This window comes from Vulpes lagopus, chromosome 23 (assembly GCF_018345385.1).
Source record: "Vulpes lagopus strain Blue_001 chromosome 23, ASM1834538v1, whole genome shotgun sequence".
NCBI classification, from domain to species: Eukaryota; Metazoa; Chordata; class Mammalia; order Carnivora; family Canidae; genus Vulpes; species Vulpes lagopus.
In genome coordinates, this window is record NC_054846.1 from 60,037,741 (window position 1) to 60,064,823 (window position 27,083).

General features: G+C 41.4%; 2 protein-coding genes across 2 annotated transcripts; both read right to left on the reverse strand.

Moving 5' to 3' along the window:
- Positions 1 to 568: 568 nt before the first annotated feature.
- RRAGC (Ras related GTP binding C) lies at positions 569 to 17,110 on the reverse strand. Its single transcript, XM_041739079.1, has 7 exons — positions 16,769 to 17,110; positions 14,751 to 14,954; positions 13,556 to 13,755; positions 10,684 to 10,798; positions 9,505 to 9,647; positions 6,811 to 6,959; positions 569 to 2,117 (listed from the first exon to the last, which is right to left on the reverse strand). The coding sequence occupies exons 1-7, from the start codon at positions 17,003 to 17,005 to the stop codon at positions 1,966 to 1,968; spliced, it is 1,200 nt and encodes a 399-aa protein (XP_041595013.1). The 5' UTR covers positions 17,006 to 17,110; the 3' UTR covers positions 569 to 1,965.
- Positions 17,111 to 20,260: 3,150 nt separating this feature from the next.
- On the reverse strand, positions 20,261 to 27,079 carry LOC121481224 (MYC binding protein). Its single transcript, XM_041738426.1, has 5 exons — positions 26,963 to 27,079; positions 26,684 to 26,756; positions 23,210 to 23,258; positions 22,841 to 22,970; positions 20,261 to 21,477 (listed from the first exon to the last, which is right to left on the reverse strand). Exons 1-5 carry the CDS (start codon positions 27,044 to 27,046, stop codon positions 21,433 to 21,435), a joined length of 381 nt encoding a protein of 126 aa, XP_041594360.1. The 5' UTR covers positions 27,047 to 27,079; the 3' UTR covers positions 20,261 to 21,432.
- Between the last annotated feature and the right edge of the window lie 4 nt (positions 27,080 to 27,083).

Below are 27,083 nucleotides of genomic sequence, written 5' to 3' on the forward strand. Positions count from 1 at the left end.
TTAATGTTTTTGTGATTTCCGTTTCAAAGTTTTAAAACTGAATTCTAAAGTAATCCAAGCATGAAAATCAAAAGATCTTTCGATCTCTATCCACCTTCCTCCCTTCTATAAACTAAGGTATACTCTACACCAATCAGTGTAGATCTCACCTGACACTTAAGGTTCAGTAATGAGTATCCCAGGAACTGGAAGAAATGAACAAGCTGGAATTGGTACAGAATTTTTAGATGGTGTTTCACCTAATTCATCTCTTTACCCCGGCACCCTGGCTTGGCTAAAACACATCAGTTATTCCTCACAAGAGATTTGTTGGTATGAAACACTACAACCAAAAAACCATTTTCACCTAGGCCTGGACCTCCTACACTAAGCAGGAATAGACCAGGAGAAGTGTTTGGACACAAAGCATGAAATTCCTGCAGCACTGGGACAGAGCTTGAAGTCCTAAAACATATAGCATGCTAACCATCTGAAGCAGCAAAAGAAATGGATGCTAGAATGATAAAGTGAAACGACCCAAAGTCCCATCACCCCACCCTCCTCCTATTTCAGGCAAATAAAAAACTGATTTTGGAGTAAATACATTTATTGATACCCATTTTATATAGTTCAGTGAAATAATCTATAAATATAAAAGCATTTTCTTTTGGATATCCCCATGGTCCATGTAAATACTCAACAGTCAAAATCATCTGTAGGAAGCGCTGCAAGTCACACTGTTAGGTTTACAGACCTGAATATACACATTTCATTAAACAGCGGCACTTATGTACTCAAGTGGTCCAGTGGCTTTGGAATACAGGACTACTGGGCATGTCGAGTAAAAATAATGTGTCACTTTAAATCAATGGACAGGGTATCAACCATCAACAAAAAGAAATAATTATGAATTAATATCCTAGGTGAAGAAAGTACCACAGTTGACACTCGGTGTCAGAATACTGGAGACAAAGTATGTTTAATGACACATGTTGTGGTGCCATGTGCTCTCTCCAACTCCCAGTGGACAGTCCACCAGTGCCTTATTAGGGTCATTCATGGCCAACAAAACAGCAATTCTTAGAGAATCTAGATAGCTTAGAATAAAAGGTATGTAGCGGCTGGTACCAAGTTTAAAGAGATATGAGCTAAGTATTTCAATGACATAATGAGTATCTCCCCTAGGAGGAGGAAATTGTGGGGAAAACAAATTTTTAAAATTCCCATCGTTACACTGATCATGATCACTTATCTAATGGAGGAGAAGGAACCCAGATATCTGGTACCCAAAACACAGGTGCAAACTTCTTCTGTTTTAAAGTTTCTTCAACACTTCAAGAGAACTAATGCAGCAGCCACTGTTGAGCCTTGCTCTCAAACTGATGCAGCATAAAACTTTCTTGTTTCTTCAGTAACAAATACAAGGAATGTCCTTTGCTGCGGTCAGATCATATGTCTTCTGAGTTAGCAAGCAAATGCATTTAAAACGTCTTAGGTGTGTAATGTCCAAAATTGAAATCTGAGAGGCAGTGTTAGAACTTAAGCAAGGCAGGATTTTTAGAGACTACTCAAATGAAAACCTAAGTGAAGCATATAAAAATTCAGTTCTTTCTATTATTTCCAACTGGTAATTGACAGCAACATTCTCTGGCAAGGATGGGTAAGTGGTGTTATCACCAGGTCCAAAATATCCCAACTACTCAAAATAGGACCCCAAAGAGGAGAAAGACACACTGAGTTCTGTGGTCTCTAGAATTCTTTTTTGCCTTTTTTTTTTTTTCTAAAAAAAAAAAAAGAAATAGTAGCTTCAGTTGCACACCACTGGTTGAAGGGGTCTTCATCCAAATGAGAAACTCTACCCCTTGTCTCTAGTGGGACAGGCACCAGGATTCCCACAAGCGGCAGCTCCCCTGTCCTGTAGCACGTGGCATCTGACCCTGGAGTGAAGAGTAAGCTGGCACAGAGCCCCGACAGCTGGAATTCAGGCTAGATGGCATTTCGCGGCGTGCCATTGTGTGTCAGCGATTTCAGGCTGGGGGCACTTGTCTGGTGACCACAGCTCCTGTGAGAGGTCACACCCACCTCAAAAACCTCATGAATAGCTTTCCGGAAACAGTGGAAGTTGTAGTCTATTAAACCTGCAAGAGAGTAAAGGAAGATCAGGCCCCCTGAATGTCAACTGTGAAGTTATCTGTTAAAAAAAAATATTTGGTAACAAAAGAAAAAAACTGGTTTGTATTTTTAAATACACATCCCACTGAGGAATGTGCTCTGTTAGAAACATGATAAAGCGTATACCCACACTGTTAACACTGGCTACCTCTGGGGCCTGGGAACGAGCAGGGTAAATAAAAAAAAAAAAAAAAAAAATTAGGAAGGTAAATTTGCTATGAAAATCTACAATAAAACCTAAAGTGAAAGTGAAATACTCTTCAAAGTATCAAGCTTTTCCTTTCACAAGTCTTTCGGGCAGCCAGCGAGGAGCTGAAGGGAAGGGCTGGAGCAGTAGTTTGGCAGACTGCTTAGAGGAGCCCAGGGGTACCAGAGGTCCCCGAGAGGCCCACCAGCCAGAGCCTCAGGCAGCCTAGACTGCTCTCCAGGCAACACAGCTCCTTCTTCGTCAGTTTCAAGAACTGGCTTCCAAGTAAGACTTTGGTCAAACAGTTCTACTTTGTGACACAAATGGCTAGCTGCCTATCAAAAATACATGTTCCCCCTTCCTCCTCAGTAACAGAAACCCAATTTTGGATGAGCACAATGGTGCTCAGCTAACACATTACACTTCTCAGCCTCCCTTGCAGTTATGTAGGGCCACACGACCAATTCTGGCCACTGAGATAAGTGCAAGCACACCGGCCCTCTGTGAAATCTCCTTAAAAGGAAAAGGATGTATTCCACCCCCAGCCTTGTTCCTCCTCCTTGCCTAGAATACAGAGCTCCAGGAGCCATTGTGACCTTAAGAATAGAAGCCAGTGAGGGGGCACCTGGGTGGCTCAGTGGCTAAGCATCTGCCTTCGGCTCAGGTAGTGATCCCAGGGTCCTGGGATCGAGTCCTGCATCGGGCTCCCTGCATGAAGCCTGCTTCTCCCTCTGCCTGTGTCTCTGCCTCCGTGTCTCTCTTGAAAAAATAAAATCTTTTTTTTTTTTTTTTTATTAAAAAAGGAAGCTAGTCAGAAGAATTACAGATCAGAAAGAGAAGCATCAATCCCTTGAGGATACTAGGACATGAAGATGACCACACAAGACACAAATCAAAACAACATGGTGTCAAAATGACTACAGGAAGAAGAGCCCAGCACAGGGCAAAAGCAGCCAATGAAAGCCTCAGGAATGAGGCAGAACTTTGGGGATACAGGCAAGATTTAATTAGGCAGGAAAGACAATATTAAAAAAAAAAAAAAAAACAGCAGGGAGCTGGCAATGAGAACATGACACAGGTGGGAGACAGGAAAGAAACTGGTATGTCTGGGGAAAAGGAGCAGAGAATTCTCACTGGGAAGTACTGAGAATCAAGTCTGAATAAGTGGATTAGAGCCAAATCCAGGAGGTCCTTCAGACTCAGAAAAAATAAACTATAAAAGTTCTGATAAGTTTAACTACATTAAAAATGACTTCTAGGAAAATGGTAAAATAAAACTGACAATCAGGGAAATCTGAACTCTCGCCAGCGATGTGATATTATGAAAGCACTGTTCATTTTTTTAAGTTTATCAATGGTACCGTTAGGTTTAATGTTTTATTAATGGTACTGTTACAGATACCTACTGAAATATGTAGAGACAAAATTATTTCATCAAGTCAAAGATTTGTTTCAGAATAATCCAGTAGGGAAAGAGGTACAGAAATGAAGTAAGATTGGCTATGATTTTGATAGTTATCCAATCTGGGTGATAGACAAAAAGGGTTCATTCTGTTATCTTCCCTCTGTTTTGTGTTTGACAGTTTCTACAACAAAAGGGTAAAAAATAATAATTAAGCTGATAGGATAAACAGGAAACAAGACTGATCATATGCTTGTGACTGCAGGAGGATGGGCACATGGACACTCACTGTGGATATATGGATATATTTGAAATATATATGATATTGGATATATTTGAAAATTTCCATAACCAAAACCTTTTTAATTTCTCAGATTAGAATGCAGAAAAATAAAGAACTCCTAAGAAGTATAAAAAGGATAAAGGTAATATGAAACGGGTAAATTACCAAAGAAGAAACCTGAACTGGTATAAAAGGTACCTGTCATGAAGAAAATGCCTGCCCTAAGTAGTAATTAAAGAAGTATAAAAATTGGGGGTGCTTGGTAGCTCAGTCCATTAAACGTCTGCCTTCAGCTCAAGTCATGATCCCGGGGTCCCAGAATTGAGCCCCACATTGGGATCCTTGCTTGGCAGGGAGGCTGCTTCTCCCTTTCCCACTCCCCCTGCTTGTGTGCTTTCTCTGTGTCAGATAAATAAATAAAATCTCTAAAATAAAGAAGTAAAAATTAGGGCTCCTGGGTGGCTCAGTGGCTGAACGTCTATCTTTGGCTCAGGTCATGATCCCGGGATCCTGGGATTGGGTCCCCTATCGGGCTCCCTGCAGGAAGCCTGCTTTTCCCTCTCCCTCTGCCTATGTCTCTGCTACTTTCTCTGTGTCTCTCATGAATACATAAATATTTTTTTAAAAAAGAAGTAAAAATTAGAACCTCAAAATGAAATACCATTTTGCATTTACCAGATTGCAAGCATTATCAAGGACATGAAGTGACAAGAACCACTACACAGTACTGCCGGGGGCAAAAATGGGAAAGCCACTTGGGAGAGCAATGTTTAATAAAGTTGAAGACGTATGAATACATCTCTCTAAATTCCACTACTAAATATGTTCTAAGAGAAACTCTCCACACATACAAAGGGAAACATATTCATGTGTTGCATTTGAGTATTTTTTGCAAAGTTATTTGTGATTTTATTTTATTAAGATTTTATCCATTTATTTCAGAAAGCAAATGAGAGAGAGAGCATGAGTGGTGGGGAGGGACAGAGGGAGAGGGAGAAGCAGACTCCCTGCTGAGCAGGAACCCCCCAATCCCAGGACCCCGAGATCTGCCCCAAGGCAGATACTTAACCAACTGAGCCACCCAGGCACCCTGCTATTTGTGATTTTAAAAACAATCTATGTGTCCAGCAAGAAGAAAATAAATTGTGGTATATTTAGCCTGCATATTATGGTGTGGAGTGAAAATGAAAGAATGAACTAAAGCTACATTTACCAACACAAATAAATCTCAAGATGAGTGAAAAGAGTGAGCAAGCTGTAAAAATGTAAGTAGTCTTCTGCATCATTTACACGGAGATACACAATACAAAACTCTGTATTGGTTAAGGAAGATACAAAGTAAAAGAATACATCATAAATGGGAAAATTAACTACTACATTCCACATAGCACAGGAAGAGACTTCCAAATGAGACATACATAGAAGACAACTATGTCTCTGCCATGTTTCAGTTCTGGAGCTCAAAGGTGAATACACACATTTTTGTTTATCCAAAAATTGTGTGTATCTGACAGAGTTTATTAATATTAACATTAGTGGAATATTAATTCACCCCATATAAATTAATATTAAAAATGCAGACCATAGAGCAGGTACTTGTTACAGTGAACAGAGAGCGAGGATGCATCCTTGAGTAATGAAATAACATGTTGAAAGTAACTTCCTGAAAGTCAATCTGCCTTTGGAATAAAAGACAACACATCCTAGCCCCTCGAAACACAGGCTGAGTGCATAACCTCAAGGAGGACATGACTGCAGCGCCATGGGCCTGCAGGGATGAGGACCTGCACTGGGGGCGCGGACAGTGGGGGTAGAAAGGAAACCCGAGAAACAAACAAAATTTGGTGAAAATTCAATTGTAAACAATACATGAAAAGAATCGAAAATGGAGAACACAGAAGGCCCTCTATGAAATGCCCCACAGGGGCCCCTTCGTGGTACCACCACACAACCACCTGATTACGATATATCTGAGCTTGAGTACCAGAAAATGTCGTAACTGGTAACAGCACTAGGGTAGCCGAGAGGGTCATAAAACAGAGGGAAAAATTTTCATCACTTCTGACACCATGTACAAGACAATAAAATATTTAAGTGAAAACGTCTTACTAACAGCTCCAAATATGGGACTGGAATATGGGCCCAAGTCAGAGCTGGAAAGGTGAATTTTTCAATCAACCACATAGAGAAAATTAACTGAAACCACGGCTTGAATGAGCTGACCAGGAGAGTAACGGAAGAAGCAAGCAAAAGGATTGGCTCTGAAGAAGGCTCAGAGCTGAGAAAAAAGGTCAGAAGAAACAGAAGTGGAGGTCAGAGAAACAAATACATAAAATAACGTGGAGAGCTTAGCTCTAGAGAAGCAAAGTGAGAGGGAAACTTCAAGAAAGGAGGGACCGGCAGGACCACATGCTTCAGAAGGCTGAAGGGCTACAGAATGAGGGACCATCTCTGCATAAAGCAAGAAGGTAACCTGGGAACCTGCCAAAGAATCATCTCAGTAAACAGGTACAGGTGGTAGCCCAACTGCCGGCATTTAGACATGTATTAAAAGGACCCAAAATCAGAAAGACTGGAATTAAATACTTGATTTAACATAAAAGATCAAATGGAGGATAAAGTCTGGACTAGATCTGGAAAGGAAGAGATAGAAGTAGTTTGAGCTGAAAATTACCTAACACTGCAATATCATTTTCTCTGATTTTTCAAAAACCTAATAAATTATTACAAAGAATGTAACATAAAAAATGCCTTTTAAAAAAAAAATGCCTTTTAAAATGCCATTACCTTTTCGTTCAAAACTTTCTTCCCTAAGAATGCAGACCAGTGCCAAAAATTTAGTCACTTCCTTTAAATAAAGGACAGTTGTATTATTCAGCTTGATAATTGCCATAGATTCTTTGTCATAAGCACTTCCACTTCCATCTTCCTTTAACCTGTTTTAAAAGAAAGTATTCATTATGGGTTTCCCAACGACGTATTCTGTCACATTTAATTTGCACAATGACAAGTCTTTCCACAGTTTCCCAAGTGTCTTTTAAGAAAAAATACTGGCTTAAATATACAGCAACAAAAGTTCTCGTTTAAGAAATAGGGTTCCCAAGGGTGCCAATGTAGCTCAATTGGTTAGGAGTGCAACTCTTGATCTCAGCTCAGGTCTTGATCTCAGGTCGGGAGTTCAAGTCCCCATTGGGGTCCATGCTGGGCATAGAGTATACAAGAAAAGAAGAAAAAAAGAAGGAAAAGAAAAGAAAAAGAAAAAGAAAAAGAAAAAGAAAAAGAAAAAGAGAAGAGAAATAGGGTTCCCAGACTAGGATGCAGTATCCCATGTGTGCACACCTTCACCTTGGTTACCTAGGATGCATGGAATATAGATTTCAAATCTCCCCTCACACTAATCTGTACTGATGCAGTATACAAATAAAAAAGGACCTAACATAAGAAAACCCCCATTTCGTAGAAAAAAAAAGTATTAAAAACTAAAATGAATATAGTCTATCAAAGATACTGTGGAATCCTAATGCTTACAAAGTGAGCCATCAGGGTCTGAAAGCTATTATTTTTACTAGAACTCTCAAAATTGTATGTAGTTCTCCTCCAAAAAATGTAATCAAGACTAAAGGAAGAAGCAAACATAATAAAGCACACCAAACTGCATGCATGGATTGTGTTAAGAATGAAATAATGAGGGATCCCTGGGTGGCTCAGTTTAGCCCCTGCCTTCAGCCCAGGGCGTGATTCTGGAGTCCCGGGATCGAGTCCCATATCGGGCTCCCTGCATGGAGCCTACTTCTCCCTCTGCCTCTCCCTCCCCCTCTCCCCTTCCCTCTCTCTCTCTCATGAATAAATAAAATCTTTTTTTTTAAAAAATGAGATATTGGATAATTTTTCTTCCCTTTTATAATGTGCCTTAAAGGGGCACCTGGGTGGCTCAGTTGGTTAAGTGTCTGCCTTCGACTTAGGTCTTGATCCTGAGGTCCTGGGATGGACCACCACATCAAGTTCCCTACTCAGTGGGGAGCCTGCTTCTTCCTCTGCCCCTTTCTCCTGCTCGTGTTCTCTCACTCACTTTCAAATAAATAAATAAAATCTTAAAAAAAAAAAAGTTTGATGTGCTTTATAACATAATGGATTTTACGATGTACCTTATACGAAAAAAAACCTTTGCAATTAAATTTGATTTTTAAATTATAAAAAAAAAAGTTACGAAATTTTCACTTCTTTTAAAGAAAAAACAAGTGTTCTATTCATCCATTTTTTAACTCAGGAATGGGAACATGAAACTTTACTGAATAATACAACAAAGATAAAAATCACAGTTTCATTATGGAAAAAGAGCAAAGGAGAGCACGTAACCACAAAAGGAAAAAATAAATAGAAGACAGGAATAGACAAGTAAAGAACATGTGAGAGAAATGCATTCTCCTACTCAGTCAGCTGGAGAAAGACACCAACAAATTAGGCTGAGAGACCAAGGTGAAGGGCAGGGACAGAGAGAGACGACTTCAGACCAGGTGGAGAAGGGAACAGATAAAGGACACAGAAAGCAGAGATTATGTTAGAGCATCGGAAAGTGTCTTGGGAGTACTGATGTTCATATGGGAGGGGGATCAGGGCTGTTAAGAACAAGGTTGTTGGCTTTTGAAATACCAGTAATTCTCCAAAGTTTTCACTCATCCTCTAGACTATTCCACAAAATCACACCTTTGCTGGCATTTATAAATCTCTGTATGGAGTTTGATGAATTTACATAAAGAAAGAGTTTACATTTTAGACATTTATTTTGGATACTCAGATGTTTGGGTCAAATTTTTCTATGTGTAAGTCCTCCTGACATCCAAAATTCTGATTTCCTGGTTTCTTAGCTGTCTGAAAGATCAGGATCCCTCATTTCCATAAAGCCTGAAGTTAAATCAGAAAGCAGTACTTAATTCTGTTTTTCAAAATGTTTTAAGTTAATCAATCTACTTTTTTGATCTAGCAAAGCCCCTAAGGGAGAAGACACAGTGCAAATCCCTCAAAAAATGGCAGGAGATGGGACGCCTGGGTGGCTCAGCAGTTGAGTATCTACCTTTGGCTCAGAGCCTGATCCTGGAGTCCCAGGATCGAGTCCCATATCGGTTTCCTTGCATAGAGCCTGCCTCTCCTCCCTCTGCCTGTGTCTCTGCCTCTCTCTCTCTGTGTGTCTCTCATGAATAAATAAATAAAATCTTTAAAAAAAAAAAAAATGGCAGGAGAAACTTTCAGTAACAATTAAATCTGGCTCAAGCACACTTTTTCAACTGCTCTTACCCATCCTCTCTGAAGCAGTAAGACCTAGCCATCTATCTACAGGGAAATCAAGCTCCAAGTTTAAGCAATGGTCAGAACAATTCCATTCCATATGGTACCTGCTAGAGGCCTCAAAAATTAATCCCTGACAAACCAAACAGGTAGTTTTCCACCAGTCTGAGATCTTGCAAAAGTATATACATAACTTACCCATATATACAAGACACATCAATTACAACATCAATCATGTCACAGCAAAGTTCATAAGATTGCATATCCACAGGGGAACTGTCTGTTGCAATGTAGATTTTGCTGACAACATCGAAGAGAAAAGCTTTTTCAATACCTGAATTCTTGGAAAAACAAAATTGGGGAAGTATTCAGTTTTAAGAGTCAAAATTTGTAATTTACCTAAGATCCTGAAATTACTGATTAATACACAAAGATATTTTTAATTGTATAACCCTGTAACAAACAAGCAAATAGTATTTGGTTGAGAGACACTTCTGTTATCCAAAGAATGAAATAAATAAATAAATAATAATAAAAAATTATTATTTGGTCTTAAATAATTATTATTTAAGAATTATTTATCTGATTTACTGACTGAACTGCACTAAATTTGTTTTTTCTTCCTCCTCTACTTAAATGAATTGTTTGCTAAGACACTACACCAAAAAACATTAACAAAAAAAATCCTCCAAAAATCAAGTTGTGCTACATTTTCAATAATCCTTTTCTGTTACAATAATCCCTGATTTGAATGAGCTTGCTACCAGAAAGGCTTTCCATGGCAATGAACAAAACATAAAAAATTAGTTTGATGTCAACATCTAGCATAACCCAAAAGTCCAAAAGAACTGGGGATCGCTACACCCTGAGTCCTTCAAAGTAATGCCTAAAAAACATAATAGTTGAGTCTTATATTTATTGAGGAACATCCTTTTTATTAAGCTGAATCCTCAAAATAAGAATATGACACTAAGATTACAGTTAGCAAGGAAAGGAAAAGATCAATTTTTCAATGTGACCTCCTATAAAGCAGAGATTAAGCAGAGTCAAATTCCCAAAACCTAGTCTTTTCCAGTTACTACTCTTTATTCAGGAAACAGATATTATGAAGATTTTTATCATGAAAACTTTTATTAAGAAAGTCTGAAAAAATTTTTCATCTCATTTTAAGACCAAAAAGGTACGCTGTAAGGAAAGAACTCAGAAAATAACTCAAGCCATTTTTTTTTAACGTTCTTATGATTTATTTTGCATGTTATGTGTGTCATTAGTCTTCAGCCTGATTCAGACTAATTCAAACCATTTTTTGGAGAATTTGAATACACAAATATATTCAAGAAAATGGAATCGGAAATTATAGTGAATTAGCTCACTTACTGATATAAAGATATTTAATAGGTTTTCCAAGGTCGGCAGTTGTGGGATGAGTTTCTGCACCACCTTACTAAAGGCTTCAAATATCGAATGGTCATAGATACTAGTCAGATAAAAGCTGAAAAACACAACACAGTTTAATTAATTTGAAAAATATCTTAAGTTCCATGACAATTATCATAAAATACAAAATTTTAAGTTTCCTAACATGTGATGTCACTAAGTTCAAATAAAGCCTTTTTATCTTGCCTGTTGTCCCCACTGTTCAAAAAGACCCACGGAGCTTTACACCTGGCTTGTAACTATCCATTGCTTTACACCATTTACAAAAGAGGGCAATTTCCTAGTACCCAGGCAAGCATTTCCAGATGCAGAAACCTGAATAGTCACCTAAGTCTTTGCAACCTGGTCCAAAAAACCTGGATTCCTAAGCCCGTACTGATAAAAACTAAGACAAAAACCCAGGGAGAGCACAGAAAGAGGGGTTACATTTATTTAGCAAGAATATAATTCAGGTTTCTACTAAAATGTCATTTCTTCACAAAGCTCTTTCCTGACCTCTCTACCTAAAACAGCAGTCCTTTCCCTGAATTTTTCTGCATAGTACTATTAAGTACCTCAAACTATATTACACATTTATAAGTGCTTTTGAGTTGTCTCATTCATTAGAATGTAAGGTCCATGAGGACAGAGACTTTGACGGCTTTCCTCATAGCTATAACCCCCCTGTCCTGAACAGTGCTCATAAATATTTGTTCAATAAAAAAATGCACACAATTGAAGCTTCGAATTTAGATTAGAAGGATAGGAGCTGGGGCCCTAAAGAGAACAGGAAAGGAACAGGAATCTGGTGGCCTTAAAATGACATATGGTGGAGTAGTAACATCCACAGATTTAACAAAACATATATGAGAGAGACCCTGAACATTTTAAACAATAGAGACAATTTTACCTGCTTTTTAGCTCAGGGAGTACATTCCTCGTTAATAGTTGCTCTATTTATTTATAAGTATATATTACGAAGTCAGAAAATACAGAACTGTGGATATCACACTTTACAAGCAATTTAAAAATACTTCAAAGACGCTGACCTAGGAACCTAACCCTATGCAAGATGGAGCTTGACTCCAGAAGTTAGAGCAACAAAACAAATGAAGCCAAAATGACCCCATACACACACTAGGGACAAAGGAATATTTTATTGTTTCCCTTAGACAAAAAGGTTAGCAATGTGGAAAGGTCCTTGAGAAACTGTGAGGCTTGGAAATAGATAGGGACATGGAGAACTACACCATACAGGGCATTTTAGTATGCTGAGTTTCCAGAAATCAAATAGAGCCTAATCCAGAGGCATGCTAATAATTAATAAAAGCTCAGCGCAAAGATTCTACAGAGGTTAACAAGGCCTCAGGCCCTATAAGGAACTAGAGAAAGGGATGGTGTGTACCATTGGGGTGGGAAGCCCCAAAAAGGGACACAGAAGTGGTGTAAAGAGGATTAAGAGAATCCCCATGTACACCGGGGGACACAGGACAATCGCAACCTAAAATCCATTGTTAATAGATTTCCAAAAAGTAAGACTGAGGAATTTCATAGGGAGGCAATTTTATCTTACAAATACTGAATTTTTTTAAGCATGAATTACTGGAAAGTATTTTTAAAATTTCAATCCAGACAAACTACAGATCAATAAAGACTTTTTCTACATGATTTCCTAGAAAAGTAACTGAAAGACCTTGGAGCCTGAGGCCCTAAGGAATATTAGGGGTAGGGACAGGGGTTGGCTTGAGGCTATGAGGAAGTCACCATAAGAGACCAGGGTTAAGGAAACAGCTACACATGTGTCTCTCCCTTGCTTCCCCTTTAACTTGTTTATATCATCAAGAGAATATTTTCTTGGGCACTTTTTATTACTCATATCTACCTATACCACCAAAAAAATGCAAAATATAGAAAATATTCCTCATACACTTTCAGAACACAAGCAGATAAATAAATCATCAATCCTTTCTAGTAGTTGTTCTTTAATAATAATAATTCTTAAAGACAATTATGAATCAGTTCTTTAAGCTTAACAGGAACCCTAAACAGATTGATAGAATAAAGTCCCTAACCTAAACAATACAGATTCATAAAAGCATAAACTGTTTTTAAAAACATATACAAGATACATTAGAATCCAGGCTTGAGGGATCCCTGGGTGGCGCAGCAGTTTAGCGCCTGCCTTTGGCCCAGGGTGTGATCCAGGAGACCCGGGATCGAGTCCCACGTCGGGCTCCCGGTGCATGGAGCCTGCTTCTCCCTCTGCCTGTGTCTCTGCCTCTTTCTCTCTCTCTCTCTGTGTGTGTGACTGACTAAATAAATAAATAAATAAATAAATAAATAAATAAAATTAAAAAAAAAAAAAGAATCCAGGCTTGAAAATGTACCCTCTTTAAAAGGCTTTTCCTACTGAAAAGAAAATACTGTGAAGACTCAAGCAACAGCTCTACAACAAATCTGACAGTCCTTGAAATGAGGCAAAAATAAAATAAATAAATAAATAAATAAATAAATGATGGAATCAAGAGAGGGGAGTCCCAAAGCAGATTTATGCCACGAGGAAACAGGCTGATTCCAGTCTCCTGAATTTCTAAAAGCACCAATGAGAACACTTCATATAACTTCAATCTCCAGGAAAATGCAAAACACTGGGAAAGTAACTTCTCAAATCACATCAGACTCCCAAAATTGAATTCAACAAAGAAGTGATCAAGAACATTACAGATTCGGGAAGGGTTTATCAGTAACAGAAAGCTACGTGTTTGTAATGACAGAGATGGGAATACATTTACACATTTTTCAGGGCTCTCATATCAAACACACATGTTGTTACCTAAGGTGGAGTTTTTCTAGCCCAGCATCTGCAAGGTCATCATTGGCCCTCTGATGAATGTCCCTCTGTGTTTCTATTTTGTGATCATCAGACAGACCATCAACTTTGTGAATAAAAACCTCAAAATTCATGTCTGGGTTAACTTTGTAGGCTTTAGAAACAGTAATGTGAAGTCTTGTTAAAGCCTCCATGTAGTCATCCTGTAAGTCAGAACAAAATATTTTTTAAAAAGAAATCTTGTAAAAGTCAGTAATGAGTTAAGAAAGCCTCAAACCACCTCTTTCCCCAACCACAGAAAATATATTACCCTAACTATTCACAAATACTCCAAACATTCCAATACATTAACCTCCTTTATCTCTCTAAATCTTTAATCTCTCCAGACAAAAAAAAATCAATTACCAAGTTAATGCTCGTAATTTTTAATATCTATAATATAAGAAAAAGAAAAAGGAAATGGACATGTCTTCCCAATAGAATTTTTTAAAAGTAATCCCAGCTCTGCCATTTACTAGATGTGTGACTTTAAGCAGGTCACTTAAATTTGAGATCTCAGTTTACTCATCCACAAAATTGGAATTACCGTACCCAGCTCACAGTATCATGAAGAATAAATTAAGTTGGATCATGTATGTGAAAGCATCAATTACAGAGCCTGTCACTCAGAAAGCATTCCTAACTAATGTTTAAGCTTACAAAAGTAAGCTTCTTAATGTCAGGGACATGTCCCATTCACCTCAGGGCCTGTCACCTGCTAGGCCCTCAATACATGTTTGTTAAACCAAACCCAATTTGGGCAACCAAGAAAACTATTCACTTTAATATTTACTCAGTTCTCCTATTCCTCTTTAGATATGAGCACCGAGGAGATCTTTCCAGTGAGTGACATCACTATTATAATAGTTAATGAAGTACAGCAATATCCACTACTGGACAAATAAAAGTGGAGAACTACTCATTAACTAGAACTCAAAGATAATAAGCCACCATCTCCTAATCATCGCATATTTTTAATTCGCAGGATGGCAGCCTGCTCCCAAACACACCTCTGCGGTTGCATCTCTCATACTGCTAGGAATCTACCAGCAAAGAAATAAGCTGCAAGAAGCACATGATAAAGATGGTAAACACCTTTCCTTTGTGTCTACATCTTTTGACACCAGAAAAAAGAAATAAGCATCATTATTCCTACTACCTGTGCATCAATGACATATATCAGTGCTCCTGTTCCCCGGAAGATCATCTCGTAGTCAAAAGTAGGGTCAAAAAAGTCCATTTGCCCAGGAAAATCCCAGATCTGGAAATTCACAAAGGAGCTATTGGAAATGTCATCTTTATAAATCTTGTTGGTACTTTCCAAGAAGAGAGTCTCGTTGGGTGACATTTTATGAAACACCACCTGTTTAAAGAAAAAAGGTCATTTTATAACTATTCAACTTTGTATTCAAAGTTCAAAATTCCACTCTGAAATAACATATAGAGAATTTCAACCTATAGTAAAAAATTTAAAAGAGATAAAAGTGAACGGTGTATCCTCAGTACTCACTATCTTTTAACTTCTAAGAGTTGAGAAGACACCAAATTATTCTCCAACAAGCCTATTCTGGAGCTGAAACTTGTCTATTTTCTCCGCACCATTCATTCAATCCTAGTAGTAGGAGTAGAATACCTCTACTCATGTCAATCGATTTTTTCTATTAAAAATGTATTAATTCTACCATAATCTGCTTTAAGATTATAAAAGCTTATAGCTGAAGAATTTTTGTTCACTGAAAACTTATCGGAATGCCTAAATCAGGCTCTGAGAATCAGAAAGGTGACTGATTAGACTCTGCCTTCACCGAGTCTGCATTCTTGTGGAAGAAACCAAAGGCAGCTCGCATGAAAAAAGAAGTAGTAAAAGTAATTGTTAAGAATCAGGATAATTGGGGATCCCTGGGTGGCTCAGCGGTTTAACGCCTGCCTTTGGCCCAGGGTGTGATCCTGGAGACCCGGGATCGAGTCCCACATGGGGCTCCCTGCATGGAGCCTGCTTCTCCCTCTGCCTGTGTCTCTGCCCCCGCCCCCCCCCCCCGTGTGTCTCTCATGAATAAATAAATAAAATCTTTAAAAAGAAGAAAAAAGAAGAAGAATTAGGATAATCACAATCCATACAACTCTAACATAAACCTAAATTTGTGTCTCGCTGTTACTTTGTAGAAGAGAAAAACGGGTAGTTACTATCAGAGTTTAGTCAATGAGTAACAAGTGAGAAGAATTAAATTCAGCTTGCTAAAAAAAAAAAAAAAAAAAAAAAAAAAAAATCCTACCCCGAATTTACCAAAACCTGCTTGTAGAGGTGAAAAAATAAACAAAACGCAGCAATCTAGTAAATTCGGAAGTAAATAAAACACAGTAATCCAGTAATCTCAGAAGAAGGCCACTCTTTTTTAAAAACCGTCATGTTTACAAAATATCACACACATTTGTTTTGGATAGACCTTTGCAACGGAGTGGAAAGGGCGACGGACCAGGCTTCTGGCGTTTCATTACCGGCTCAGTTGTGTGTCAGAGGGATGGGCAATGGAGTCCTGCCTCAGTTTACCCCTACTCTAAAGGGTCTGGCCCTCCATTTGCTCCTGACAGACCCGAAGTGAAAACACGCGGGGCTGACAGAGATCTGCAAATATTTCTCGAGGTCTCAGATGTCCGTATCCGCACCCGGAACGGGAGGGACCGTCACCAGCGATTGCAGTCGCCCGGCCCCAAGTGCGAGAGCTGGTGGCACGGCAGCAGCCCCTGCCCTCCAGGCCCGGGGGTGTGAAGCCTCCCCGTAGTAGGAGTGGCTTGGTCACTGCTCGTCCGGCGCTGCTCCCTGGGGCTCACCTGGGAAGCCCTGCAAACCCAGATCACCAGAAGTGGGAGAAAACACGCAAAACCCGGGCAGGGCATGGGAGGGAGTCGGACAAGTTCTCCAAGTTGCCACTGCAGGGTACGTCTCGGTTTCCGAAAGGACCGCGGGGCTGGGTCCCGGGCGGCGCCGCCGGCACCTGCCTCGCTCCAGCCGGTCCCGCCGGCGGGGACCGCTGGGCCTCGGCGGCCTCGGCGTGGGCTCCGCGGACCAGAACCAGCGCGCGGGGCAGCCCGCCCCCTCCAAGTCCGTGCCCGGAGGCCGCCCGAGCCCCCGGGAGGGGGGAGGGGAACGAGAGGAGGGGCCGGCGCGGCGCCGCTCACCTTCTGGATGGAGGACTTGCCGCTGCGCCGCAGCCCCATGAGCAGGATCCTGGGCTTGGAGCTGTCAGCGCCCCCCGGGCCACAGCCGCCGCCGGCCCCCGCCCCGACCCCGCCGCCCGCCGCCGCCGCCTCCTCTTCCTCCTCCTCCACGCCGTAGCCGAAGTCCTTGGGGAACGAGTCGGCCGCGCCGTAACTGCCGGCCAGGGGCGTCTCCTCCGCCCCGTACTGCAGAGACATGGTGCCGGAGCCGCCGCCGCCCGCGCCCTGACAGGCCAGGCCAGGCCAGGCCGAGCCAGGCCGCCGCCTCCCCAGTCCGCCGCCGCCGCCGCCGCCCCCGGCAGCCGCCGCCGCCGTGCGGCCCGCCCCCCGGAGCCCGGCTCCCATTGGCTCCGCGCCGGGGCCCGGCCCCTCATTGGCCGCCCGAGCTGCCACTCGGGGGCAGCAGGGTAGGTGGTGCCCGTCACGTGCCCGGAATCACCTGACCCGGAGCCGTGGAGGGGGGAGGAGGAGTCACGAGGAGGGCGGCCCGGCCGGCCGAGCCCTCTGCCCTCCGCCCTAGCGAGCGCCTGGCTCCCGCCGCGCCCCTGCCTTCCTGGGAGCTGCCCCCCGGGCGTGGGGGGGGCGGGGGGAGAACCGATGGCGCTCCTGCAGCGGCACGCGCCCGACCCATATTGGCTGATGCCCGCGATGCCCTGCGGGGGACAAGGGGACACCAGCCTGCAACGGACCCGGACCCCGCCCGCCCTCCAGTTGCTCGGAGAGTAACAGAGCTCGGGATCTCCGCGTAAGTAGCTTCGGTACGAGATAGGAACTGGAAAGGTCAAGGGGGTGTATATATATAGATAAAATTGCTCGGGAGTTGGGTGAGAAGAGTCTGTACGGAGGTGACGTCTGGGTGGGTCTAGATGGATGGATGCGATCGGGATGTGCAAGGGGACGGGGGAGGAGCCAGCCCGAGGGAGGGCGAAGCCTCAACCAAAGGCAGAGTCGTGGGTGTGATGCACAGCTGGATCTAGCAAGTCGCAGGACCCGGAGAGGAAAGCCACAGCAGCCAAGCTAGAGCAGCTTCTCCTCCTCCAGCCGATCAGGCGGTGGTTATTTACTACTACCACTTCAGACTCAAAAGGATTCAGTTTCTCCCTCCTTCCCACCAAATCTGCTTTTCATGTAACTTACCCCCCCACACACACACAGAACGTTACATCTTCTAGGACTTTCGGATCACAGACCAAAGGGATGAAAAATGAAAGCAAACTGAAATGCTTTCACCAAATACGTTTCAGAAAGCTACAGGAATGTTCGCTCTGGACAGTCAGGTTTTAGAAATGAAAATCTGACTAAAGAGCCTCCTCTTAAAATGGAGGTGATGGCGTTGGCACTGATTTTTTCCAAAGAGACGAATTTCTTGATTATGAACGGAAAGCATGTTCTTGAAGGTCTGGGACTTCGTTATTTGTGAAGCTGTAAGTTAAAGGTAGGCTACATCCCTGAGCGGTCATCTAGTCCGATGTCTCACCTAAAGGGAGTCCACTTTATAGCACCTCTAGCTAGTAAATCAGCATACACTTCAATGTTGCAAAGGAAGAGAGCGTATTATCTAAAAAGGCAGCTACTTCCACCGAAGTAGAACGTTGTTTGAAAGTCTTCTCTTCAGACCAAAAATCGCACTCCCTGGAGCTTAACATGGAACACAGTCTTCATCTCTTTTCATGACAGCCCTTCAAATATTAGATTGCAGTCTTCACTACCCACTAAGTCTTTCTGTTCACGTTAAATATACTCCGTTCCTTTGACCATCCCTTCTTCTCTGGTGATGTCCAGAACTTTCTGTGATGATAGAACTGCTCTGTAACCATAATGTTCAATATAGCAGCCAGTGAGGATTGAGCATTTGAAATGTTGCCACTATGATTGAGGAATGGAATTTTTTTTTAAACCTTCTAAGTTGCCAGATGTGGCTAGTGGCTACCATACTGGACAGCACAACCTTGTATTTCCAGATGCCTTCTCCCTATTGATCACTCTTTTTTACACGCATCTGAGTTTGTCAACATCTACCAAATGTCTGGCACCTGCAATGCGATACTGACCAATACAGCCTTCAGGATGCCTGTTTAGCACCTGGACAGTATTTCTATTAATGCTTTACAGAATGGAATTTTTTTTTTTTTTTTAATATCCAGAGTATATGTGGTTCACACTGATAATCACTGGGACTAGTATTTTGTCAGCAATCCTAGTGCCTAAACTTGTACCACTGCATTTTTTAACCTAAATGTAAGACTTGACATTTCAGCTTTTTGGTTTAGGCCCAGAAGTTAGGGTACCCTGAGTTACTCATTTTCCAGTTTGTCTCAATTATAGTTTACCAACCAGCCAACTTTGTGGCATTTACAGATTTGGCTTTACACCATGTGACCCATATGTAGTCCTTTACAGTTTACCAGGCACTTTTCATCCATTATATTTAATTTGATCCTTACAACAACCCAGTGAGGTAGGCAAGATATGAAATCAGCATTTTAAAGGTAAGGCTGCTGAAGCATAGCAGGAGCTGAATAGATGACATCCTTTTTCCACTTCATTGAGCATCTTCTTGTACATTCTCTTCATCCATATCCTTGATAGAAATGAAGAGGACCTCCAGAGGCCAGGCTGACTCTGAATTCTTAAATAGCACTGACTGGTACAGCAGTTTAAAACAGGTCGGTTCCCCCTTCAAAGTGTGATTATCCAACTCACAGGTTGCCGTTCTGTCCAAAAGGATGGTACAAGAGACAGCAACCTGACTTATATATACGCTAATACTAGTCCCATGGGAGAAAAGCAAATGAGGGTTGGCTGCCAGAAAAAATTCTGCTTGTCTCTATTCCACAAAGGGACTGTCATACCAACTGCTTAAAGAAGCCAAGTGTCTGTCTGTCTCTCTCTCTCTCTCTCTCTCTCAAAATCCCCATGGGGCCATGTTTTATTGTTCTCACGGTTCTTAGCACTTCCTATCCCTCATTGTAATTGCTTATGTACATGTCTATAACTAACTTCAAGTCATTCATCTCTATAACACCCAGCACTCAGCCTACCGCTGAGCATGTAGGAGGCACTCAAATTGGTAAAAGATAAACTGATTCAAGTGAATGTTCTTCCAACAGTATCTGGCCCCCCTCCAAAAACGAATTTGTGACTAGAAGAGACACAGACCATTGCCACATTCTTACCAACATGACTGACTAAAATGCCTTTACAATTAGTTTGGTCACAGTTCCTAGCTGTGCTGAGGCTTTTGCTAATTAAATCAGCTTTCACTGGAGCATTCTGCGTTCTATGTGTGTGTTGACCACAGTAAAGACAGGTTCTCTAACATTAGGGTTAGAATACACAAAACAGGATGACTCTTAATAATGTCAATCAGTAAGGAAAATAAATGACCACTAAAATGAAACATCTGACTACAGGTCTTCCAAAAGAAAGGAAAAGGACTAACAAACAAGAATATAGTGCTTTACCATTGACAGATCTTTCACATACATTCCATTTGACCCTCACAACAACCCTGTGAGGTAGGCAGCACTGATATTATTCTCACTTTAACAGATGAGGAAAGTGACTCTCAGAGCAGTTAACTGAAGTGCCCAAGGTTCTATAGTTAGTGAAGAATTTGTATTAATATCAGTCTTTGGCCTAAAAATTCAGCACCCAACCTCCCCTCATACCTGCCCTACCTACTTCACAGGGATAATGAAGATAAAATGAATTCAAGGCTAGAAAAATACTTTGAGGGGAAAAAAAGCACTATATAATTATACCCGCAAACTATAATTCTCCACGATATATGGCTCATTCCCTTCTTATCCCAGCTTGTGCGTGAACCCAGAAATTTATATTGCCTCAGTTCTGTGCTCAATCAATTAAGCAACTAAGTAAGACAGGGGAACAGTGTGATCCTGTTTGAAGGTATATAAATTACAATCAGGGTACTGCTAGTATAGCAAATTGAAAAACAACATAGGCCAATGTGCAGCTGGAACCCACTGAAGCACAGAGCAAAGCAAGGCAACATTATCAGATAGGGCATGATTGCATAGAAGGAAACGTGGTGTCAGAGTTCAAACTGGCACACACATGGTTATCTAAGGCAAAGTGGTGGCAAAGAAGAGTTATTTGTTCCACATTATATAAACAAGAGTACGATATTCATGGGAACCCGTGCAAAAGCATCTTCTGTCACACAGATCTCTCCAGCTGCCTACAGAGGATATAAACAACAGTGTCCTCTTCATTTTAAGGAATGACTGTACCTGTGCTCACATCCTGCACTAAACCAAGGAACAGCTCCATGCTGAACTTCTTGGCCTATATACAACCAGTACCATCATTCCTAGTCAGACTAATAACAATGTCCTTTAAGGTAATGAATTAGATGGCTGTGTTTAGATTTTTTTTCAGGATTCACTTTGGATTCTCCTGCTTTTAAGACCCAAAGAAAGTTATATTGAGTTTTTATTGGTGATTCTAAGTATATGTGTTTATAACAGTTAAAGTGTGATAGGTGAATTCAACATATTAAAAGAGTTCTAGAGCATCTGTTCAGAAAAGATTATATACTATACAAACTATTCAAGTCATACAAAACCATTTTTTCAGTGTCTTTTCAACTGAGAAGAATCCTATTCAGCACGCTTCTCCTCCTGAGGTGGTTCATACTGAGCAAGCTATAGGGCAAAGACAGAGGAGTTTAGGTGAATTTTATTCTAAGTTGGGTAAAAAAAAAAAACTTAATAGTAACAAAACGAGTAGTTAACTATTATGTTCAGTTTAATCACTGAATCAGTAACTTATATGAATATCCTATCCCTTTTTAAACCATTTAAGATTAATACAATTTAAGATTTAATACAATCAAGTCTAATGAAAACTCTTTTCATATAAATCTTTAAAATTACTGGGAAACCAAAACTGAATTCCAATTCGTGACTACACTACTCAAATACTTGATATGCAATAATCTGTATCTTCCCAAAGATGTTGTGGCTTCTGGCAAGGTACTTAATCTTTCTCTTTACCAAACGTTGACTGAACTTTCTCTTAAAAAGCAGGAAAAAGAATATATTAATCTAGCCAGTCAATGAAGAGCAGCTCATGTCTTTGACTTAAAAAGTGCCAAAAAGTTAACTGGTATTTGTGTTGTGGAATCCTGGATAATTTAAGATGCTGCATTTTCTGTTATGCTAAGCTGTGGTTCCCTGAAAGAACACTAGGCTAAGATTTAGGTTGTTCCAATTAGCTGTCAGATTTGAGAAGATAATTAGACTTCAAAGTGCTTTCAGTTCCTAAATATAAAATGGTCTGTGTACCTGTTTCACTTATCTCGCAAGGTTGTTGAGAAGATAAATCACATTATGAGAAATGCCTAATGTAAAATGCATTATGTGATTCAAATGTGGAAAAACCTCAAAGACTTGGGAGTTGACTAATTTGAAGTTTATGAAAATTCTCACAGGCGTTTCAACAAAGAAAAAACTTTAGCAAATAGACAAAATCAGGTGCAAACAAATTTATAGAGATAGGCCAGCACATACGACTGTGCAGATTATGTACTGCACAACTCTAAGATGTGCTATTCACAAAGTAATGACCCTACATTGACCTACTTAAATCAACTGTTCATGACTCCCAGAAACCTCCATTTACTCATAAGCAGCATTAACCAGTACTCTCATCTTTTTTTAAGTAGGCACCATGCTCTGCATGGAGCCTAGTGCAGGGCTTGACCTCACACCCCCTACTAAGATCAAGACCTGAGCTAAGGTCAAGAGTCAAGACCGAATGAACCACCCAGGCATCCCTCTCATCTTTTTCTTGATGTAGGTTCCTAAGAACCTCTTCTTGACCACACGTAGCTTGTCCTATTTACTATCTGTCTGTGGTTTTCTAGATAGGGCATCAGTTCAGCCTTGCAGTTAATTGAGATTATTAATCCCCCCCAATTCCCTGCTATCCGTTTTAGTGAGGCTTTGATCTTATAATCATTAAAGATGAAATTATTTTTAACATGAATTCTTTTAAAACATTTACCTTTGTTTTCAGTTTTTTATTTTCTTCTACAATAGCTTCATATTTTTCTTTCATTTCTGCCAATTCTAGGCGAAGCAGCTCTATTTCTGGATTTTCTGGGGTAGCAGCTCCTAAGTGATGCTTTAAGAAACTAATATCAAAGTTAAGAATTTACTTGAGCTGAATGAAACTAATGAAATATCTCAGAGTAGTATCAATATCTCTGATCATGGTCACCCCATCTTACCACCACCATTTACCCAGAGATCATCATCACAAAACTTGAAGTAACTTTTTCAATCATCAAAAATATTTCAAATATTATTTATGTGAAAAAATAAGAGTTCCAAAAATAAGTCTTTTTTCTGACTTGAAGGATGAAAAGGATACTCCAAAGCACTATTAGGTTTCTCTGGTTCTTCATATAAGGCTACCAATACTGCAAATCAAAAAGCAGAAAAAAGCAACAATTAAAGTCTTAAATTTGACTGAAATTATATTCCATAGCCCAGTAAATATTAAGTGCCCATTATATGCCAAGCACATTGCTAAGGCTGCCATACCATGGTAAACAAGGCAGATAAGGTCCCTGCTCTCAACAAATTTACAGTCTAGTGCAAAAGCAAGGAACTAGACAAAAAAAGAGCATCAAGAAGCAATACAGGATGATGGATTATGGGAGCACATTGGAAGAACACCTAACTCAGCCCAAAGCAGCAGGGAAGGCTCCCCAATGAAGGGAAATAAGATGTGAGACTTGGCTCTGAGGGTTTCAGATAAAATGGGAAGGTGAGGGGGTGGGGAGGGCAAGAGAACAACATATTGAGGAACTGAAAATTCAAATATGGCTAGATGGAGCTATGAACTATGTGGCAGGGAAGGAAGCTGGCAAGGTGGTCAGGAGGCAGACCAGGGAGGATCCGGCAAGTTTGGCTGGACTTTGATGCTCAGAACAGGAGGCATATAATTAAACAGTTTAAGCAGGACAGTGACAGGATCGCTCTTGACTGCTGTGTGAAAGATCCAGAATGGGACAAGGATGAAGGCAGGAAGAGCAGTTAAGAGGCAGGTGTCCTAATCCAGCTGAAAAAGATAGTAACCTGCGCTAGCGTGATGGAGGGGTGAAAACAAAGTAGTAGATTAATTTGAGAAAAATTTTGGAGAATCAACAGGGCTTATGGTAATTACTGGAAGAAGCTTTGAATTCAAAGTGTGCTTCAAGAATAGTTTCATATACAACATGCTAAATAACCACCAACCAAAAACTTTACCAGTAATCGACATGCTCAGATCAACTTTAAAATAGATGTTTTAGTTTGTACCCAAAAGCTTATGTCAGCACTACCTTTTCTCATCTTCTATTGAACAAATTCCTCCTAGGATTTACTACTCAAAAATCTCTCTAAACCAGTGGTTAAATTTTTTGTGCATGGAACCCTTTGAAAAATGACAAAAGCCAAAAATGTAATTACACACAAAAAAAATGTGCATCTCTAGACTCCAAGAACTGCTGTAAAACTTACACGTTTCCTTTTTTATTTTTTTAGTTTTAATAATTCATCAAAATAATACACAGTATGAAAAAGTCAAATGACAATCAATGACTTTTAACAACCTGGACTGAATTCTGATACTCTTCTAAATGTATTACAACCCGTTTTTTTTAAGAATCTGGTATGTTTACATCACCAGCCCCCTCTCCCTTCATTATGTTTTTCTTTAAATTACATACTCAAGCCTGTTTCTTCTTCCACTAATTTCTACTGATCTCTGCCAACTAACTCTATAAGACATGAATAACTCTTAGCCTTTCTACCTCTTCCGCACCGCATTTCTTTCAGCTTCTAAATTTCTGTCAGTGCTACCATGAGGTTGATAGTTACAGAACACAATGTAAATGTCAAGCTTCCTGTGCTTTTCTATAGATGAAATATACTTCCTTTTAATCAGACAAGAACTTGATAGCTGGTGTTTCCCTTTTTGCCTTAGAGGTGGGATTTTTTAGAGGTTAGTATGGTACTCAACTCAAATGCCTTTTTCCAAAAGACTTCTCTTTATCTTTAGCCATCTTTATAGTGTTTTAATGTTAGAAGCAGTTTCAGATCCTCTTAGAAATAAGCTGTATTAAAATCATAAATTAAATTGTGGAAAGTACCCACGTTTGGAGCTGAAAAATCAAATTTTAAATAGGTCACATCAGTAGACACTATGTTATCTGATATTGAGGAGACTGGAAGTCTACAGAGGTGGAGGAGTTAGATGCCAATAGATGTGACCAAGAGAAAAGAAGCCTTCAGTGGTTTCCAATCTCATGAGGGAAAATCCATGTATGGCCACAGGCTGTTACCCCCTGCCAAGGTCACTTCTCTGCCTTCTAACATTCTGTCTTTAATTTAATGCAGTCACCCTGGCCTCCTTGCACTTCCTGGAACTCTTGACATCACATTTCATTCAGATCTCTGCTCAAATGTTACTTAAAAGAAACCTTCCCCCACCACCTCTTGCTCTTTATCCCCCTTTGCTGTATTTTCATTCATAACAATTCCCACTGGCTGGCACTACTTATTTATCTGTCTCCACCAACTAGAATAGAAGCTTATTTGGAGCAGGGTCTTTCTTTTTTCTTTCCCCACTGGTGTATACCCAGGGCCTAGAACAGAGACCTGAATAAAACGGTTTAATAAATGAAAGAAAACTCATGGAGTTTTTTTAAGGTTGGGGGGTCGGTATTGAAATTCCAAGTTTCTGTGACATTTCAAGAGAGGACAGAGAACAGCACTTTCGTAGAGTACTCCTGTAATGTTTGCTGAAATTTAATTGTATTAATTAATTTAATTGTATTTAATTTAATTGCAGATAGAAGGAAAGTAGTACCCAAACCTAAGGTAGGTAGCAATTCAAAATTATCAGCCCAGGTATGGGAATTAAAAGCCCTGCTTTGTGCTAAGGTCCAGTTGTTACTCTCCCAGAATTTTCTCCTAATAAGCTTTGCTTCTGGCCAAAGAGCAGTTACCAAATTATCTCCCAGACGCTTCTCGTATGGACCCAGTCATCATCCCGGACAGCTTTTCTGTTCTATACCCTTGAAAGTCCTAGCCAGTGAGTTGAACGATACATAGCAGGCATTCACATTATTGCTGAGCTAATAAGCAGTAGCCCAACTGTCTCCTGGAACGCTGCAGTTTCAAGCTCCTTCCTCATCTCAGGTCTTGAACACACGCACACACAGACACCACCACCACCACCACCCCCCCCCAGAAAGAGATACAGTGTCACAGCTTCCATCTTAAGTGTAAACAATATAACCATTTTCATGTGCCCTCAAGCTCTTTAAACTAATTCTACTTCGGAAATCTGCACAGGGCAGGAACTGGCATAGCCTACGAAAGAGGGGCTGAAAAACCACAAACTGATTCTTAATCGCCTATTTGGGGGATTCGGTTCACTTGGTTACTTTTATCCGCAACTTTGGAAATCCGGTCATTTTCCCCCTTGCCCTTTGTCCGGGGGGAAACATGCTGCTTTACCTAATTTTGACTCCGCAAAAAGTGTCAGGAGGGAGAGATTGGGATCTCAGGGTCTTTAGCAAACATGCCTTCTGCGGCCGCTGGAGGCAAAGCAACGGAAATTGGAGGGACTTTGCAACAGCTGCAAGAGTTCCACTCCCCGCCCGGAGAGCGCGGTAGCCCGGCGCGGGCGGCGTCCCCGCCGAGGACCGGGCCCACCTGGCAGGGCCCACCTGGCAGGGCCCGTGCAGGCCCCACCTGCTGCCCCTCCCGCTCCCGCCCCGCGCCTCGGCCCGGCAGGGGCGCAGCGCCGAGGAGCACGACGTGGACGAGGAGCCCCCTCCCGGCGCATGCTCACCCTTGGTCAGCGTGTCCAGCACCCCCGACTTCTCCAAGTACCTCCGGAACTGCTCGCGCTTCGAGTCGGCGGCCTGAGGAGACACGGCGGGTCAGCGGCCGAAGCGCAGGGGCCGGAGCAGGAAGAAGGCGCTGGGAGTCCGGCAGCCCCGCCTCCGCCTCCGCCTCCGCCTGGCTACTCAGGCCCCCCAAACCTGCGCGCGCGCCCCCACGCCCTCCCGGAGCCGACCAGCGGCTGGCTCCCGCCCGCACGCCCCCAGCCACGCCGCGCCCCCCTCACTTTGTAATGGGCCATAGTGACAGCGGCAGCGGCGTAGCTGGCGCCCGAGACCGTGGCTGGCGGGCTCCGAGCCGCACTGCTCATGCGCCGCAGGGCGCGCGCGCCTGCGCACTTGCGAACC